Genomic DNA, 16,222 nt, shown 5'->3' with positions numbered 1-16,222 from the left:
GAGCCATGGAGCACAGTCACGGCTCTCTGACTATCTGCCCCACTGCCTCTCCTAATGGGACTGTCATTCACTTGTTTAAGAGTCTCTGTGGCCGGCTTGTCAGGTCTTGGTGGAATGGAACCGTTACATTACTGTCAACAGGCCTCTAGAACAGCTCCTGCCTAAATCTAGGTTCGGAAAAGGGAGGGTGAGTTGAGGATGCATCGGCAGATTTGGCTGCAAAAACAGGAGCGGTATCTGTGATCCAGACGACGCATGTGACTCAGAGCAGCTCAACCACAGTACTATAAAAAAATACTGGTTTTACTTTCAGTGTCAACAAACCTAAGAACAAGCTGAGCAGTTTAAGACACGCTACAATACTTAAGAGAGCCGTGAGTGATATATAGACCAGTGCATCCAAACTCTCTTCACCTCCAAATACTGTCTCATTAAAGTGCTGAACCAGAGCACTCCCTTGTGGTGCATACATGAACTTCATTAAGAACTTAAGGGCCTTCTCATTACTCATTAACACCTTTTTTTACTGTATTTCGAGTCATTTCAACATTATATCTTACATATATAAAACTAGGCTTTGTAAATGTGTTTTAGAACTTTTTCTGTAAAAAAATCCTGAGTGGACACACTCGTTACAACAGCAACAGCATTTAGAGGGTATGTAAATGAAAGAGAAGGCAGATGTCAACAGGTGTCTCTGAGAAAGACGTACAGGCGCAATGAGGGGTGAATCTGTGTACTGGGGGGCCAGCGTGGGAGGTTGTGTCACTCACCTGTGTCCAGGGCCTGTCGAAGCTCCGGTGGTCCTGAGAGGCCAGAGGACACCCTGTAGAGGGAGTCGCTCTCCAAACCTGAGAAGCAGAGAGAACAAAAAGGCCACAAGGGTCACAAAGCAAGGTCCTTTCATTCATATCCTGGCTATGCGGTCTCCTGCAGCCAGGGTATAAAAAAATGTGACACCACTGAAATGGAATATCACCATTTGATTCCAGGAGGGCTTTTGTTTAAAGCATATTTTTGAATGTCCCGTAACCCATGTCTGATCCACTTTGTTACACATGCACTCTTTATATTGCCATCACTGCATTCAAGCACAATTCAGTACACCAGAGCTCGAGAGGATGGAGGAACTATGCCTCACCTTGTCTCTCCAGTGCCTCGGTGAGCCTCTGAACCACCAAAGGGGCTGTGTCCGGAAGTCCCAGCGCATCAGGGAGATCCACCTGCCCAGAGGAGCCTGTCAAAGGAAAAAACACCCATTTTAGGGATCCCACAACTGACACCAACCCAACGTCCCTGATTCACTGCCTGCACTCACACACATATGCGAACACACACACACACACGCACACACACACACGCACCAACATGCAAACACACACAGCAGATTGCAGCCCTGGTGTGTGGTGAAAATCCAAATCTGCATCACAGCATGTGAAGGAGCCATGACTCTCCACGCCACTCTTTTTGTCTGGGGGGACTCTGAAAGAATCTGTGCTCACTGACCTTACATAATTCTGTTATTGATTCTTTTATTAATAACTGCAAGCATATGGTACTCAGGAACCATTCTGTGGACAACATACAAAGCCACAGGGGCATTTGCACCAGGGGTGTATGCCATATTTGTATATGCTATATTTATATCTGCCATATTTGCCATATTAATGGACATGTGCTCAGGATTAACACACGACAACATTTATATAAAAAACATAAAAAGCATTATGCAACAACAGCAACTCGAGAAGAGAGGCTCACACTGATGGAGACAAGCAGACATGTCTAGGATCAGTGGTGAAAATTCTTTCTCCCATGATTCCCCAGCTGAATTTATTGCAATACAGCTTAACTGGGTACCAGCACCCTTGCTCTGGTCTGGTGCTGTGGGTGATGCGGCAAAGCGTGCTTCTCTAATGGAGGGAGAGGGGGGCATTCACCCACACGCTCCCAGGAAACTGCAGAACCAGACACTAAGTCTTTCCCCAAAGGCCTTTTCCCACCCTCAGCTGTATCTTTGTTGCATCCCACACTTTTCTGCTCATTTTTTAAAGCAGCGTTTCCATTACACTCTCAAACGCTCTGGCCCAACCTTGACACGGGGCCAAAAGTTCATGGAATACATCTTATAGAGTACAGTAGCAGGAGAAATGAGGACAAAGACCTTGCAAATGTCAGATGAGAGTTCACCGCTTGGTCATGCTAGACACTTCTTGTGCCTTCCAAGATAGCAATTCAAGCAGAAACCATCACTCACGGCATGCAGTGGTTTGTCTATTTTTCCTTCACAAACTGTGTTAGTTATTTGGTCATAAATTGTGGTGGAAAAGGTTAAATTTGAGGGGAAATAAAACTACAAATATATCAACATTCGTACAATGGGCAAAGAACTGCTCATTGAATCCCATTTGCATAGCTAATCCTTCCATTTGCATGAAATTACCATTGAATAATTGCTGGTTCTCCTGGGAGGAAATTCAGAGCACAATTGTCATGTTTCCACACATGCATAACAGACATGAATCCAGCATGTCCCTTGTTCCTGTGTGCACTCTAGCAAGTCCATTTCAGTGACAGGACTAATGAGAATCATGGTTTGCCATAGGCAACTGGACCGTCCAGACTGTGTAGCTAACAATAACTGATTGCATATTTTTATATATCCCATATTTCATACATTTCAGAGTTAATAATGCTTATTTGAGTGCAGAATGTGTTTTTGAGTAGAGCTCAAATGTATTTACACAGACATATCAGTGCAAATGGAAATGCTGCACTATTAACAGTGGCATTTGTGTGCATGTCCTTTCCAATAAGTGTGCAAGTCAGAATTCATTCATCTGCTTCACTGGGATACAGAGACAGTGGATTGGGTTGACTTCAAAAAACAATGGGTCATACAACCCTACATTGTATTTATAATGAGGGCTAGTAGCATTTGGGAAGCAATCATAACATTTTTAAAACTGGATGACAATTCCTTGTTTCAGTGACAGATGTATGCACAGACACGGTGTGACAGACATTTAAAAAAAAACATTAAAAAACCTGATGTTGTGAACCAGCGTGCAGCTACACCTATACTGTAAATGGCAGCTGTTCTTTGATGCAGGTAACACAAAGACTCAGAGACCCGAGTCTGCATGTACACTGGAAGCACATTGGTATTCAAACTGCACGCCGCATCATTTAATTGCTCCACATCCTGTCTGCTCCTCCGCACCGCCCCGGATGGCTTATGAATGTGCAAACAGCTGAGAAAAGGGAGGCCGAATTTTAATTTGTCGGCTCCCTTTGTTGTCCCCCTGATGGTGTGTGCTGCCTTCCCATGGCCGCATGACATTAACACCCTGGCACCACCGACCGGCATTAACCGCCTAGACTCCCACGGCCCCGAGATGAGCAGCCGTCAGTCCGTGTCAGAATGCCCCTCTGAGGAGGAGGGCGTGTGGCGTGACAGGGTGAACCGTTGCATGTTGGGACATGGGTGCCTTGTATGGGGGGGGGGGGGGGGTGGTGGAGGCATTTCCTGTGTCAATTGGAAAAGATACTGCTCGTTTTATGTACAGTGCTCCAATTAGCGTCACTGTCACAAGCCATCACAGAAGCAATTTCTCACGTTGTGGGGCGCTTGATCAGCCAGGGTTAAGGGAAAGGGAGAACAAAGCCGGGGATGCTGCTGGGGGAGAGAAGGAAGGCAGTGGGAGGGTCACATGACCGGCTCCTGAGCCTCAACACAATGAAGTCTGCTAAATCTCTCACCCACATCTGAGGGATATCTATGAAGTTGGCGCATCATTACCCTCACTCAAGATGCACAATGCACAGCCATAAATTATAAACATAAGGCCTTCACTTCAGATTTTTTTTTTTGCATTAAAAAAATCTTCATTTTCAGTTTCAGTTTCCGTTTTTTCATGTTTCAGAAACATGAAAAAACCATTATATATTTTTATGATACTACATAATACTATATGTAGACAGATAATTACAGCAATATACACAAATGCACCCCTTATGGCTAACCTCAACACACTAAAATAAACAGTAACTGGAGAAGACATGGGGGGGCGGTGTTCCAGCTTTGGAGTGCCACAGTCCCACTGCAATCCACTGGGTGCTCCAATACCCGGTCGCTTACGGCAAATAAAACACCCCATTCAAATACCGCGCTCGCATTGTTAGCGTATGCAGCGGTGCGCGCTGTCTGCTTCAGTGCCCCCTCTGCTTGAAGGGAATGCTCCAGCCGCTGAGATTTTATCCCTTTTCTATTAAGAAGACAGAAACCAATTTCTCGGGCTTTCACGCGGGCCTCCCCGGGTCCTCGCAGCGGTGTGGGCTATAACGAGGGAATGCCCTCCTGCCCGGAATGACAGGGTATTATTGAGAGGATCAGCATTTTACCAGAAAGGCATTTAGTTACTGGGGGGGGGGGCGAATCGGTCCATCAAGAGGAAACTTGAAGGGTTTGCATTACAAACACTTGCACACATTCAAAGCCGTATTTTTAAGACCACCTCTTTGGAAATGATTTATTGATCAAGGCCTCTAGAGGGCCTTGACTTTATGAGGTGTGCCCTGAACCCTTTTAATTTCCACCGGATTTGGTCCATTGTGCAAGTGCGAGTTTTCGTCTGTGACTATAGTATGTGTGTGTGAGTGTGCGCATGTGGATATTTGATATACAATGTCTGTTATTTACAACAACATAATACAGGTAAATGCGGACAAACTAAAATGTGAAAAAATTTAATGTATTTAGTTGCCCTTATAATACAACTGTTTTAATGTTAGCAACAACATCTCTACATAGTTACTATGAAAATGTTATAAAATATTATTTTGGATTATCTTTTTATTGTTAAACTGTTGAACAGCAATCTATATCCACATTACCAAAACATAAAGCAGTTCAAGAGTGATGCTTTACTCTAGAATCTCACTAGGGGGAGCCCTCAGTCTGAGCGCACAATGCAGGTTTGCCATACACTTCCCCTGCTGAAAAGAAGAGCTGAAATTTTCATTGTTTGAAACTGTAGCATAGAAAAGCGATAGGAACACATCTTTAATTTTGGAAAATCCAAAATTATGCTGACGTTTGCCAATGCAATGCCTGAACCATTCCCTAATAATTTTCTCCAAAAATCTCACTACCTGTGTTCTCAAGCACTCTGTCACTTTCAAACGCTCGCTGGTGTTTTGACAAGGCAACCTCTAGGCAGGATCGGATTGTCCAGGTCTGAGGGCTTGGGAGTCCAGATGAAACCGCGCCAGATGGAACGGGATGCCCTGGCTTCCGGCATTGACAGCGTAATCGGCGGCACGGGCGGAGCGAGGACGAAAGCAAGCCTCTCGCCCGCGCTCCGAGCGGACAAAGACAGAAGGCGGGCTCGGGAGGCCGTCAGCATGTGCTAATTCAGAGTGATGGATGCCGTGGCGCTCCGGGCCTCCTCGAAGCGCCCGTGTCTAAAGGCAGGTAAAGAGATGCGCCGGCTACGCTTGGGCGCCTCCGACACGACGGGGGCGCACTTTGCGGGGGTCACAGGTCACGGATCACACCGCTGCCCCAGCCCCCATCCTCTTTCATACCCTCCCCGTGATTCAGAAACCTCCCTGGATCAGAATTCCCACAAGATTTCCTGTAGGGGGAGAGAGTGACACGGGAAGCATCAAACAGAGCCGTGCCTCTGGGGCTACCTCCTCCATGGGCGAATGCCTCGGGACAGCAATGTCCCTCACATCAGCACCAATCCAGCACAGCGGGACAGCAGCTCCTCAGCTCCTCCGGACGGCCTCCAACAGCTCCATCCTACACATGACGCTCATCAGGGAATACTGGCTCCCTACAGAGAGCACCGGGTCAACTATCAAGTCAATGGACTGACAACGGAAACCGCCCTGCCTACGCCAGGGCAGGGGGGTCTGCCGCAGACGCACACATAAACGCATGCAGCTTGAAGCAAATATGACCCAGTATGTCTTTTACTGACTAGAAACGTCAGGTTTGGATGGGATGGATTGTTGGCGGGTGGTCAAACGCTGCACCCCCCCATTCACTGGGAATGTGACATCCAGAGGCTCACAGTCCACCCTGCTCCACACCAACACTACCGCTGAACGCTGCTCAACACAGCCACTGAACCGGCCTGCGCTGAACACGAGTCTGCACTGGACCTGCAACCTGCGCCGGAGACACATTCAGCCAGTTCCATTTCCCATGCTGCATCCCCACTCGTATTTCTCGTCAGCGGATGCTCTTTAGCCTGTGACCCTGTCCAATGGAGCGCATGAGCATGATGAATGACTGTGCAGGGCCGCACAGCCCACCCCCAGTCTGAAACACTGGGGGCGCCCCTCACAGTGCGGACATTTCACCTGGTGTGAGCCCCTGCCGACACCCCCCCCCCCCCCTTCCCTCCAAAAGTCAATATGTGACTTGAATAATTTATTTACACATTTTTGAGAATATGCCACTGAAACTAATTGAATTCAGTGATTCTTGCCCAACAATTTTAATTCCAAAGCTAATATGCCTGAGGATTTTCATACAGAAAAGTGATTGTCAAGTAAAGGCATAAATATTTAAAAACGGATAGCCACAGTAAGTGCCGTGTTACCAGTTATGCAGAGAAATGAGTATAACAGAAAGCTGATATTTAAATTATGTATTAGAGTAATATAGAGTGGCACATTCTTATAAAGTTCAAAAATCGAAATTACAGCAGAATTAAAAAATGTAAAGACAGCTGCAACATTCCTTATCAAGGGCGATAAGTGACATCCATAAAGAGTGGTAACAAATTAATACAACGTAACACTGGCAAAGGGAGGGTTGCACACTATGCATGCATTTTTAGATGATTAATAGCAACAAACCAAAGCCACAGTATTGCAAAACAACTTTCATTTTTCAATGAGGTAAACCAATCTTGACCTTATGACTAAAATACTAAGAATAACAGGAAGGTGTTTTGGGAGAACAAATAGCACTAGCAAGGATCCTCCCTCTGAGCATGTAGCACAAAGGAATAGTGTGTGCATTGTGCCATGGACATGATTTGGTCTGTGATTGGCCCATGTAGAGCACAGTCTGTGCTGTGGCACTGCATGTGTGTGCCCATCTGTGCATATATGTGTGTGCTTGTGTGCGTGCATGCATGCGCATGTGCCTGTGTGCATGTTCATATGTGTTTGTGTGTGTGTGCCTGCATGGGTGTACTTGTGTGTGTGAGTATGTACACACACGTATGTTTGTATGCGTGTGTGTGTACCTGTGTGTTTGTGTGTCTCCCTGCATGTGCTTGCGTGTACATGTGAGTGTGTGCGCTTGCCTCTGTGCATGCGTGCCTGTGTGCCTGTGTGGCTGTGCTTGTTTGTGTGTGTGTGTGTGCATGCGTGCTAGCCTGTGCATGGAACCTGGAGTGGAGAAAGCTCCTGCACATCCTGGCACTGCACAACTCTCTGGCCGCGCCAGCTGGCCTCCACACTGCAGGTTGTTTTTGGGTGCGTTCTCACAGCGAAGCCTCTGGCTGAACCTCATCGATACGCTCCGGTCAGGGGAGTTTTTTCTTAAAAGCCTGAATTACCTCTGGACGGCACAGCCATTCCGCACGCGGGCCACAGTGGCCAGGCAGGGAGAGGCAGCGCTCTGCCCAGCACCAGGGGAGAGCAGCCCGAGCGGGAGGGAAAAGGAAAGAGCAGGTGCCAATGGCTGCCTGACGAGGAGGTCAACTGCGGGACTTCCCAAAAAGCAGCCACCTGGCAACGCGCGGCCTGCCGCCGCTCGAATGTTCCGCTCCAGCCAATGGCAGGGGCAGATGCAAGGGGTGGAGGAGACGGGCGGCCACAGAGCACATGCCTCTTCAATTAGAGCGGGGGAGCCGTGCCCCTCCCAGAGAGGTCCTCTGCACCGCAGCGGACGCCTGCCTCCATTGTTCCAGGGGAACGGCCTTTTAACTGCGCGCAGACGCCACTTCAGATATATAAACATTTCTTTCTCGCTGGGACCTCCAGAGGCATGTCGGGGGAGGCAGATTTACAGCGGACGCTTGCCTGCACTGAGAGCCCGCAGCTGCCTCGTCCCTGTGCTTTTCCCTGAGCTGCCCCTATACAATCCGAGCTTACTGACAAAAGAAAAAAAAAGGGGTTACTAACGCCTGCGTTTTCCACAGAGTGTCACTGTCTAAGTGCTGCACTGTGTCAAAAAATAAATGCAAACCAGAGTAAACAGATAAACAACCTTGCTCATACAAACGCCAATTCAAAGCACAATAAAAAAAGAATGAAAATGCAACAGCGTCTCCCGCTGGTCATAAAGTGAGAGCAGCGCCAAAGCCTTCCCTGCTGTCAGATGTTATTGTTAGCATGAAGCAACTAACTGGCTAACAGATGCAGCTCTTTTATCACAAAGGAACTAGGCAAATACTTATTGGATAATTTTATTAGCAGCCTAAAAAAATGCAACTAGGACACAGAACAATAATAGGATAATAACAGAACACCCTCCTGCCTGTATTAAGCCTGTTGAGATGCTGTTCTGTGAGACACTGAAATGATTTGCTCACTGCAAATGAAATTTTATGTTTTAAAATACACTCATTCCTTTTAGACAACACGCCTGAAAAAAAAATCAAATCCTTTCCAATAAAGCGGATAAGGATGTATTGTGATAAGTAGATAAGTAACTGATCTTTTCCCTGAAATATAAGGTAAATATTACCCTGCATCTGTCACCTGGGACGTATACTTCCCACATACCTCCTGCTAGATGACTATTTTTGTGCAGCCCCGCTTCCAGCCCCTCCACCGCTCAGAATGTGTGACACATGAAAAATGCAAACGCTTCAAAGAGGAAAAAAAAAAGTATTTGGATTTTGGATGTGCATTTGGAACTTTTATTGCGTAAGTGTTCTCTGCTCTCCCCGCGCCTTGCCCTGTCCCGTCCTCAGTTTCGGTCATTTTTATAGCTCTCTCAGAATGGGAAATCTGAGATATGTCACGACTCGGTGACAGCAGCGTAGCTCCTGGATACCGCAGCGGGGACCGTCCCCTGATGACGGAGCCGGCTCATTTGCTCGGTGTTTTTTCGAACAGCGATGTGGCGTTTGTCCTCATTGCGGAGAGGCGGCTAGATGGCTCCCGGAGAGCCGAGCGCACCCGTTCAGGAGAGCGGCGCAGAGCGCGCGGAGCCGAGGCATGTATAATTAAAAAGAGAGGCAAGATAAAAGCAGTCTGTAGTTATTTTGTGTGAGTGTCTGCTGCAGCATTCAAGCGCTACTAAGGCATCCTAAAAGTAGGCCAGCCACCCTCCTGCTCCCTGCACATTATTCACATATTCTCCCAGCGCGACCCTCCCCTTGTGGGCTAAGGGGGGGCTATCTGTGACACGGGCTTCTGCAAGGGGGACAGAGGGGCTTAAATGATGGCCGGCGAAGAGATACTGCATGCAGGTGGAGGTTATGGCCCGGAGAGCACAAGTTCCCATTTCATCTCTCTTGTCTGATAAAGTGGAGACATTTATAACAACTCCTTTCTGTGTCTTTTTGCCGTAGATGTAATACAGCCCCATATCAAAGGACAGAATATAAATCAGCTACATATATGCTGGTGTACTATACCACTTAATGTATGCTGAATGTTTTTCTTAACTCCGTTTTTTTCCCCATGTAATTCATCTGGAATTGATTTTTCTTTCTGATATCCCCATTATCAGGTTGCACCGCATATGATAAGAGACACATTCGATTTAGAGGAGCTCTCTGAAGCGGAGATGAGTCCTCTCATGGTGACTGCCGCTTTCACAAAGTGAGCCACTATCGCTCAAGATGATCCACTTTGATGTGGGCATCCCAGATCCCTCCAGTCTTCACTTGTATCAATACTTGACTCTCCATTTGTTGACAGAGCATAAACACACCCGCGCGATCCCGGCCTGTGATCTCACTCACTCCAGGCGATTCCACATCCTTTATTCAACAACGAGGCTCATTAGAGCTTGCTTAAATGGCACATGCTTTCTGCGAGAGCAGACAAGCACACACACACACCCTCGCATCATACACACCCAACAAAGGGAATGCGCGATCAATGGACACACTTGTGCAGCACACGAGGACTGTACATGCTCATCAACGTCTTCATCTCCTTCTGACATGTCTCTACCTCCCGCTGTAACCGAGTAAACATGTTAGACAGCCTTGAACTTTTCTGCAACAGTAATGAAGTGGTTAAGAAGAAGCATTAAGATAACCTTTCAAAGAACGGCTTCCACTTCAGGCTTATAGCCGGAAGGGTGTCCACACTTTTGCTGGAGCTGTGGATTGAGTAGGGATCGCAGGTTTATTAGATGCCCCCTTGCTGTGCTTCTGGCAGACCCCAGAACTAGGTGGTGGATTCAGAGTGCCATTGTCATTCAGTTCAGGTGTCAGGCACGCTCGGTGAGGAGTGTTTGGGGGAGGTGTGTGTGTGTCTGTGTGTGTGTATGTGTGTTTGTGTGTGTGTGGGGTTGTTGGCGTCTCCAGCGGCGTGCGCCGGGCTCCCACAGCGAGACAGGGACGGTGACAGATCGCTGCCGACCCCCTTCGCAGCCCACCTGACCCTGTCGCTCTGTGTCTGGGGGGAGGGGCGTGAATGCACACACACCGATGCGGAATCACTCGCTCGCTTGGGGCCCCCGGCCCGTCTCCAGCTGCGCTTTACAGATTGCATCTGCTCAGGGGGGTTTAATCATTAGCCCGCGTGTGCGCTTCACACCTCCCAGGCTCTACACGGCGCAAACGCTATCCCTCCGCAAACATCTCCGCTAGGTAGCACAGGTGCACCTGATTTGTTTTTTTCCAGACAGCCCGTATTGTCTGTGAGTTCCTCTGTCTGAGGTGCTTGGCTACCGCCTTAAATAAACAGAAGGAGTGGTGCTACCCCCCTCAATTTGTGTTAATGATTCACCACCAGAGCCTGCTACCGCCCTCTGTGGAGAGCATATGAAACAGGTCCTTGCAGGCAGTCTATTGAAGCGTGACTGAAGTGGCTTGCACCTTAACACTAGGCCCAGAGGGCCTGCAGCCAAAGCAGTTGCTTCACCACTGACTATATAACATGCACAACTACAGTATATAGGAAGAGCACTGCTCCATTGTCTACAGTATACTACAGTATACCGTTATCCATCCATTATCAATACCATTGTCTATGTAAGACAGGCACTGTGTAATTGTCTGCATGTGAGGAGCAGTGTACCATTGCTGTAGGTATGTTATAGAGAGTTTATAAAGAGTGGTTATGATTGCTCCAACAAATTCCTGAAAGCAATAAGATTCAAGCTGCCTTTCCAGTCTGCCATTGGCCAGATCTATCATCCTGTGCTCCTTAAAGAGAAATCAGCTATCTCAGCAATCTGAACAGGGTCTACTATAGAACATACACCTTGGATGTGCTGTTGAATATTTGATTGATTTTCTAGTTAATAAAGGTAAGGGAGGCACGGTGATGCACTAAGGGCTGATTATGACTGTATCCTTAACCCCTGCCCCACCCCCTTCCTATCTGTACTCTTTGGGATGGACAGAGATAAGACATGACAGATAGCAGTACGAGAGGAGAGATGCAGTTTTTTTGTACCTTCAAGTTCTTCAATGTGGCATGATGCATGCCTCCCACACCAATGGGCAATTTTCACATCAGTTAAAAAAAAGTGAATCACATTTCATTGTAGTCAGTGGTGCCTTCTACACTGCTGCTACTGCTGTTGTCAGCCAGCCTCTTCTGTTCTCTGAAATTTCTGTTTTTCCAGGCTCGCAGACTAACCCCGAAACTGTGTGCGCTGCACATTTCTGGCGAGGATAATGTGACAATCATGGCTACCGTACTCATGTCTCATGTTGCAAGCAAACTGGTTTGGGAGATGTGTAGATGCAGGATTGGAGCTGTCTTTTTCACCTGACGTCTCCAAGATAGAATAAAACAAAAACAACAACAAAAAACAGCAAGCGCATTGACTTATGCACACTCAAAGCTAAAAAAAACTGTAATTATAGGAACAGGCCACTGAGTGCCAGTCTTTCTAACATTTCAATGAGGCTTAAAATGAGGTGTGGGGCTGCGCAGAATTTCAATTTTAACAGCCCTCTATCTCCTAAAAGAAGCTCGCTGCCAAACGACTTTTCAGAAGTTTGCATGGAAAATTTCCCCTGGAAATATGGGTCACGGATGCTGTGGAGGGAGGGAGAGATGCTGGGAGTTTGGGAGGGAGGTGTATGGAGAGTGCTAAGCTATTGATAACGCTGGTAGAGAGAGACAGCCATGAGAGGGGCCTGAGGAGGGGAGCTGTGGAACCCGGATATCTCCCTCCTCACAGTGCACTCGTCAGGATAAGGCTCTTACGCTCACAGCACTGCCTAAACACAACCAAGAAATGCATTCGCAAGGACTCTCACGGCCTGTGCATGTACACAGAAACAAGTGCTGTTTTAGCTCTGCTCCTGCTCAAAACCACCCTCCCGCCAACCCCGGCTCAGCTCCCCGTATCGAATTCTAAAGTGATGCAACCGTTTCAGATGTGTTGCCTCAATTAGCATTTCAGTCACTTTGGTACAGCCACTGCGTCGGGGCCAGATAGAGTACAGTGAAACAATGCTTTATAGCCTTTTAACAGAAGGTGACTACCATGAAGTCGGTGGTGCAGTGCTGGACAGGGGAGAGAGGTGCTTTGGGCGACAGCGCGCAGTGGGGGAGGGTTAAATGCTCTGTGATGGTTCCACTGCCCATTGACTCACTGTCAGTGTGGATCATTACAGGCCATGCCGCAGGCTGGCTACTCCACAGACACACTCAGGGGTGAATGTAGAGGAGGGAGGCTGTTTATTAAGCTGGGCTGTGAACACTGAGCACGCAGAACACACAGCAGAGACCACATACACACATACATACACACACAGATATGTGTGTATGCAGGCAAGTACATTCAAACACACATATACATATACATGTACATATACATATACATATATGCAGTCATGTATGCACATGTATGTTATCCATTCTAACACGAGACAAATTTACCAGGGTGCAAGGAAATCCATTCTCCTTTATCAAACTTGACATGTCAAGGTAAAACAGGTACATAACTGTCCTTGTAGAGAGTGATTTACTGTTCTGGTTCATGTAGCTGAAACAAAGCCAACTCAAAAACAAGGGAGGATCAGATAACATCAGAAACCGGGTGGCACGTTAGGATAGCAGGGCATCGCTCTCAGCAATCCCAGCCGCAGACTGACAGACAGGAGGGCGTGTCTGAGTCTCTGTAAACAGAGTGCTGCCCCGTTCTCGGATCAGGGTCACAGTGACAAACCTCGCACAGCAGACCCAGGTCGCAACGGTCCCAGCGCTGGAGACGCGCGTGATTTAGATGCCTTGTGATATGCGCCGTCCGGCCAAAGCTTCCTGCTGCAGCGCCTCAGATGGGGGAAAACAGTCCAGGGCAGATCAAAGGAGGCAGCCTTCCCACACTCTGAGCATGGCGCAGGCTGTAACAGCAGATTTACGGCCTGGCTGGTCAAAGTCACAGAACGTTCTGCTGCTCAGCCTACTCTCTCTCTCTCTCTCTCTCTTTCTCTCTCTCTCTTTCTCTCTCTTTCTCCAGTCAGGCTCGCAACATTCTCTTCAGGAAAGAAGAGACTGGAAAATGCTTTTCCGTCTTCCTGCGAGAGACAGGTGATGATTTCAACAGCCTAGGCTGCAGTTTGCCAATACACAGGACAGGTAGTGGCAGCAACATGGCCTGCCCTCCTGGGACACCGCTGAAGCTGCACCCACGCCTGGGGAGAGATCTGTCAGGGGGGCAAGGGGTTGCTGTCAAATTCATGGCACCTTGGGAGAAACAGCACTGCACCTCCCCGTACTCATGTGCGCACTCACGGCATCACGGACACCACAGCAAAACCCTCCGGAGAGAATTCCCACACTTCCCTCAGCTCCCTCAGCAGGGGGCTCCTGGGCAGACAGAAAATAACAAAAAAAAAAAAAAAAAAAAAAAACAGAAAAAGAAAAATCGGATCAAGAGCCACACGTCTGTGGTGTCATGCCGAGAGCATGTGACTTCCCTACTGCTGAGTGTGGGATTAATCATTTTTAGAGCTTTTCAGGCAAGGCAATGGTCCGGAAAATTGTGCTAGAATAGACATCACTTTTAAGAGAGCTCATGTGTGCAGGTAGAGTCTCCGAGGGGCCGCAGCCATATGTAACTCCCCATATCATTCATTTTCGCACACACTCCTGCCTGCTGTCCCGCGGCAGAGCGCGGCAGGGGGGCCCTGCGAAACCTGGGCGAGACATGGATCACCAGATTGAAAGGTGCGTCCACACGGCAACATTATTTCTGTGCTTCGCCAAACCCCCCGACACCGTGGTAATAACCACCGCCTTGGTTCCGGCTCCTTTGTCACCGCACTAGCCATTAAATTCCATCATTTCCGCGGCTCCAAATCGAACAAAGCTTCGGATGTTAATTCCGGACAAAAGTACTCCTTCAACCCAACCGGAGGGACAAGCACAGTCTGTACATTCCCAGCTTCTGATTAACTAATGAAAAGGCGCTCTGAGATGTGGGTTTTGGTTGGAATGCGAACAATACACTGGCTTAATGACCCAGTAATTTAAAAGCTATTTGAGGGACCGCTTTTTCGGAACATTTTGAACCGTTCCGCAAAAGAGAGGACCGAACTTGTACTCCTTGTACTTGGCATGGCGGAATTATTTTCTCATGTTAAAGATGTCTTGCCACTTCAAGGAAGCTACGTGCACGACGTTTATAATTCTACCACGAATAAGAGCAGAAAAGTGTGACATCATTTATTTTGAGCGTGCAAACTGTACCGTAATAGCAGACCAGCGGTGAGGTATGAGAGCCGCGCTGTACTGTGCGAAACACTCTGCGGCAGGATCCGGATGAGAAGGATTGAGCCTGAAGTCCTGGAGCGGAGCTCACTGTTCTTGCTACTTCGATCACTGCTCCTCTCTCTTGTCTCCCGTGTCATGGTGGAGCCACGCGCGCTGTGAGGGATGAGCTAAGCTGTGAGGGTGTCAGTGTTTGGTGACATACGGCACATTGTATCACGGGGCTGCCGGCCTCATAAGTCTGATCAAAACCCCAGATTGCAGTCATATCTCAAGTCCCACTCAATGTCCGGTAGAAACCCTCCCACTCTTCCGCTCCACCTCAATCATTTGTCAGGCATTTGGGGGGGGGGGGGGGGGGGGGGCTGGAATGTTCTTATGAATCACACAAGCTGCAAGAGGATGGATGCAACTGAGCAATCTCAAACAGAATAAACGTGTCCCTATTCATCAGCCTGTTCATCGGATCAGGGGTGGGGGCACATACATATGATCATGCAAGCACTCACACATACACACATTAGTGAGCTTATCAACTGACCAAAACAATACGCGCTGTGATGGGCCGTGATGTGGTTGTGATTCCAGCTAGCAGGAGTTCCCGCAATAGCCAGAGATTAATGAAGCCGGACAGGGGAGGGAGAGAGAAATGCAATTACTGGATCCTCTCTCTTTTATTTCTCCACCTGTTTCCCCCAAGACAGCACGTGCGAGCCACCCTTCAACGTTTCGCGGGGAACCTGCTTCAAGAGATTCCCTCTTGAGAATTGCGCTTGATGAAAACGGCGCACAGGTTCTCTTGGATTAACTTGAACATATGGCTCTTACCATATAAGGAAAATTACATAGATGACATTATTTATAATTATGATAAGACTCAATGGTTCCTGCTATTGGTTTCATTAACTTCATCTTTTCATTAAGTTGCTCTCCCTTATCTGTCTATATTAAGCTTGACATTAAATAAAAGACACTTCTTTATATCAGGAGCTAGATGCCTGTGAGCAAACTTTAATCAGATTACAAATGGGAGGAATGTATATGAAAAAATCTTCCAGCTGTGCTGTGCTGATGTAATGATCTAATCAAAGCTAATAAGAAGGAGAAAATAACTCCTCTGTCTCACAATAACAACAGATTGACGAAATTCCTAAAACCTACACCTATGCCTACACCTCTCCAAAAAGACCCATTACAAGCCTACAAACACCTGTACAAAACACTATGATTTTCAATGGAAGTATGCACAAACATCAGGTCAGTCAGGGGAGCTACCTGCAGAAAGCAAGGAGCAGCAAAGAAGATTCCTGTCACATCAGCATTCTGTACAGAA

General features: G+C 47.7%; 1 protein-coding gene across 1 annotated transcript in view; it reads right to left on the bottom strand.

Moving 5' to 3' along the window:
• pik3r3b (phosphoinositide-3-kinase, regulatory subunit 3b (gamma)) overlaps positions 1–16,222 on the bottom strand; it is a 125,797-nt gene that overhangs the window by 82,750 nt on the left and 26,825 nt on the right. Inside the window, exons 3-4 of the mRNA XM_036517456.1 lie at positions 1,142–1,237; positions 774–851 (exon numbers count right to left, since the gene is read on the bottom strand). Of these exons, the coding sequence (XP_036373349.1) occupies positions 774–851; positions 1,142–1,237 (174 nt within the window). The remainder of the gene's footprint in view (positions 1–773; positions 852–1,141; positions 1,238–16,222) is intronic.

This window comes from Megalops cyprinoides, chromosome 2 (assembly GCF_013368585.1).
Source record: "Megalops cyprinoides isolate fMegCyp1 chromosome 2, fMegCyp1.pri, whole genome shotgun sequence".
NCBI classification, from domain to species: domain Eukaryota; kingdom Metazoa; phylum Chordata; class Actinopteri; order Elopiformes; family Megalopidae; genus Megalops; species Megalops cyprinoides.
Note: the sequence above shows the minus strand (reverse complement) of the source record. Positions and strands in the feature narration are given on the sequence as shown.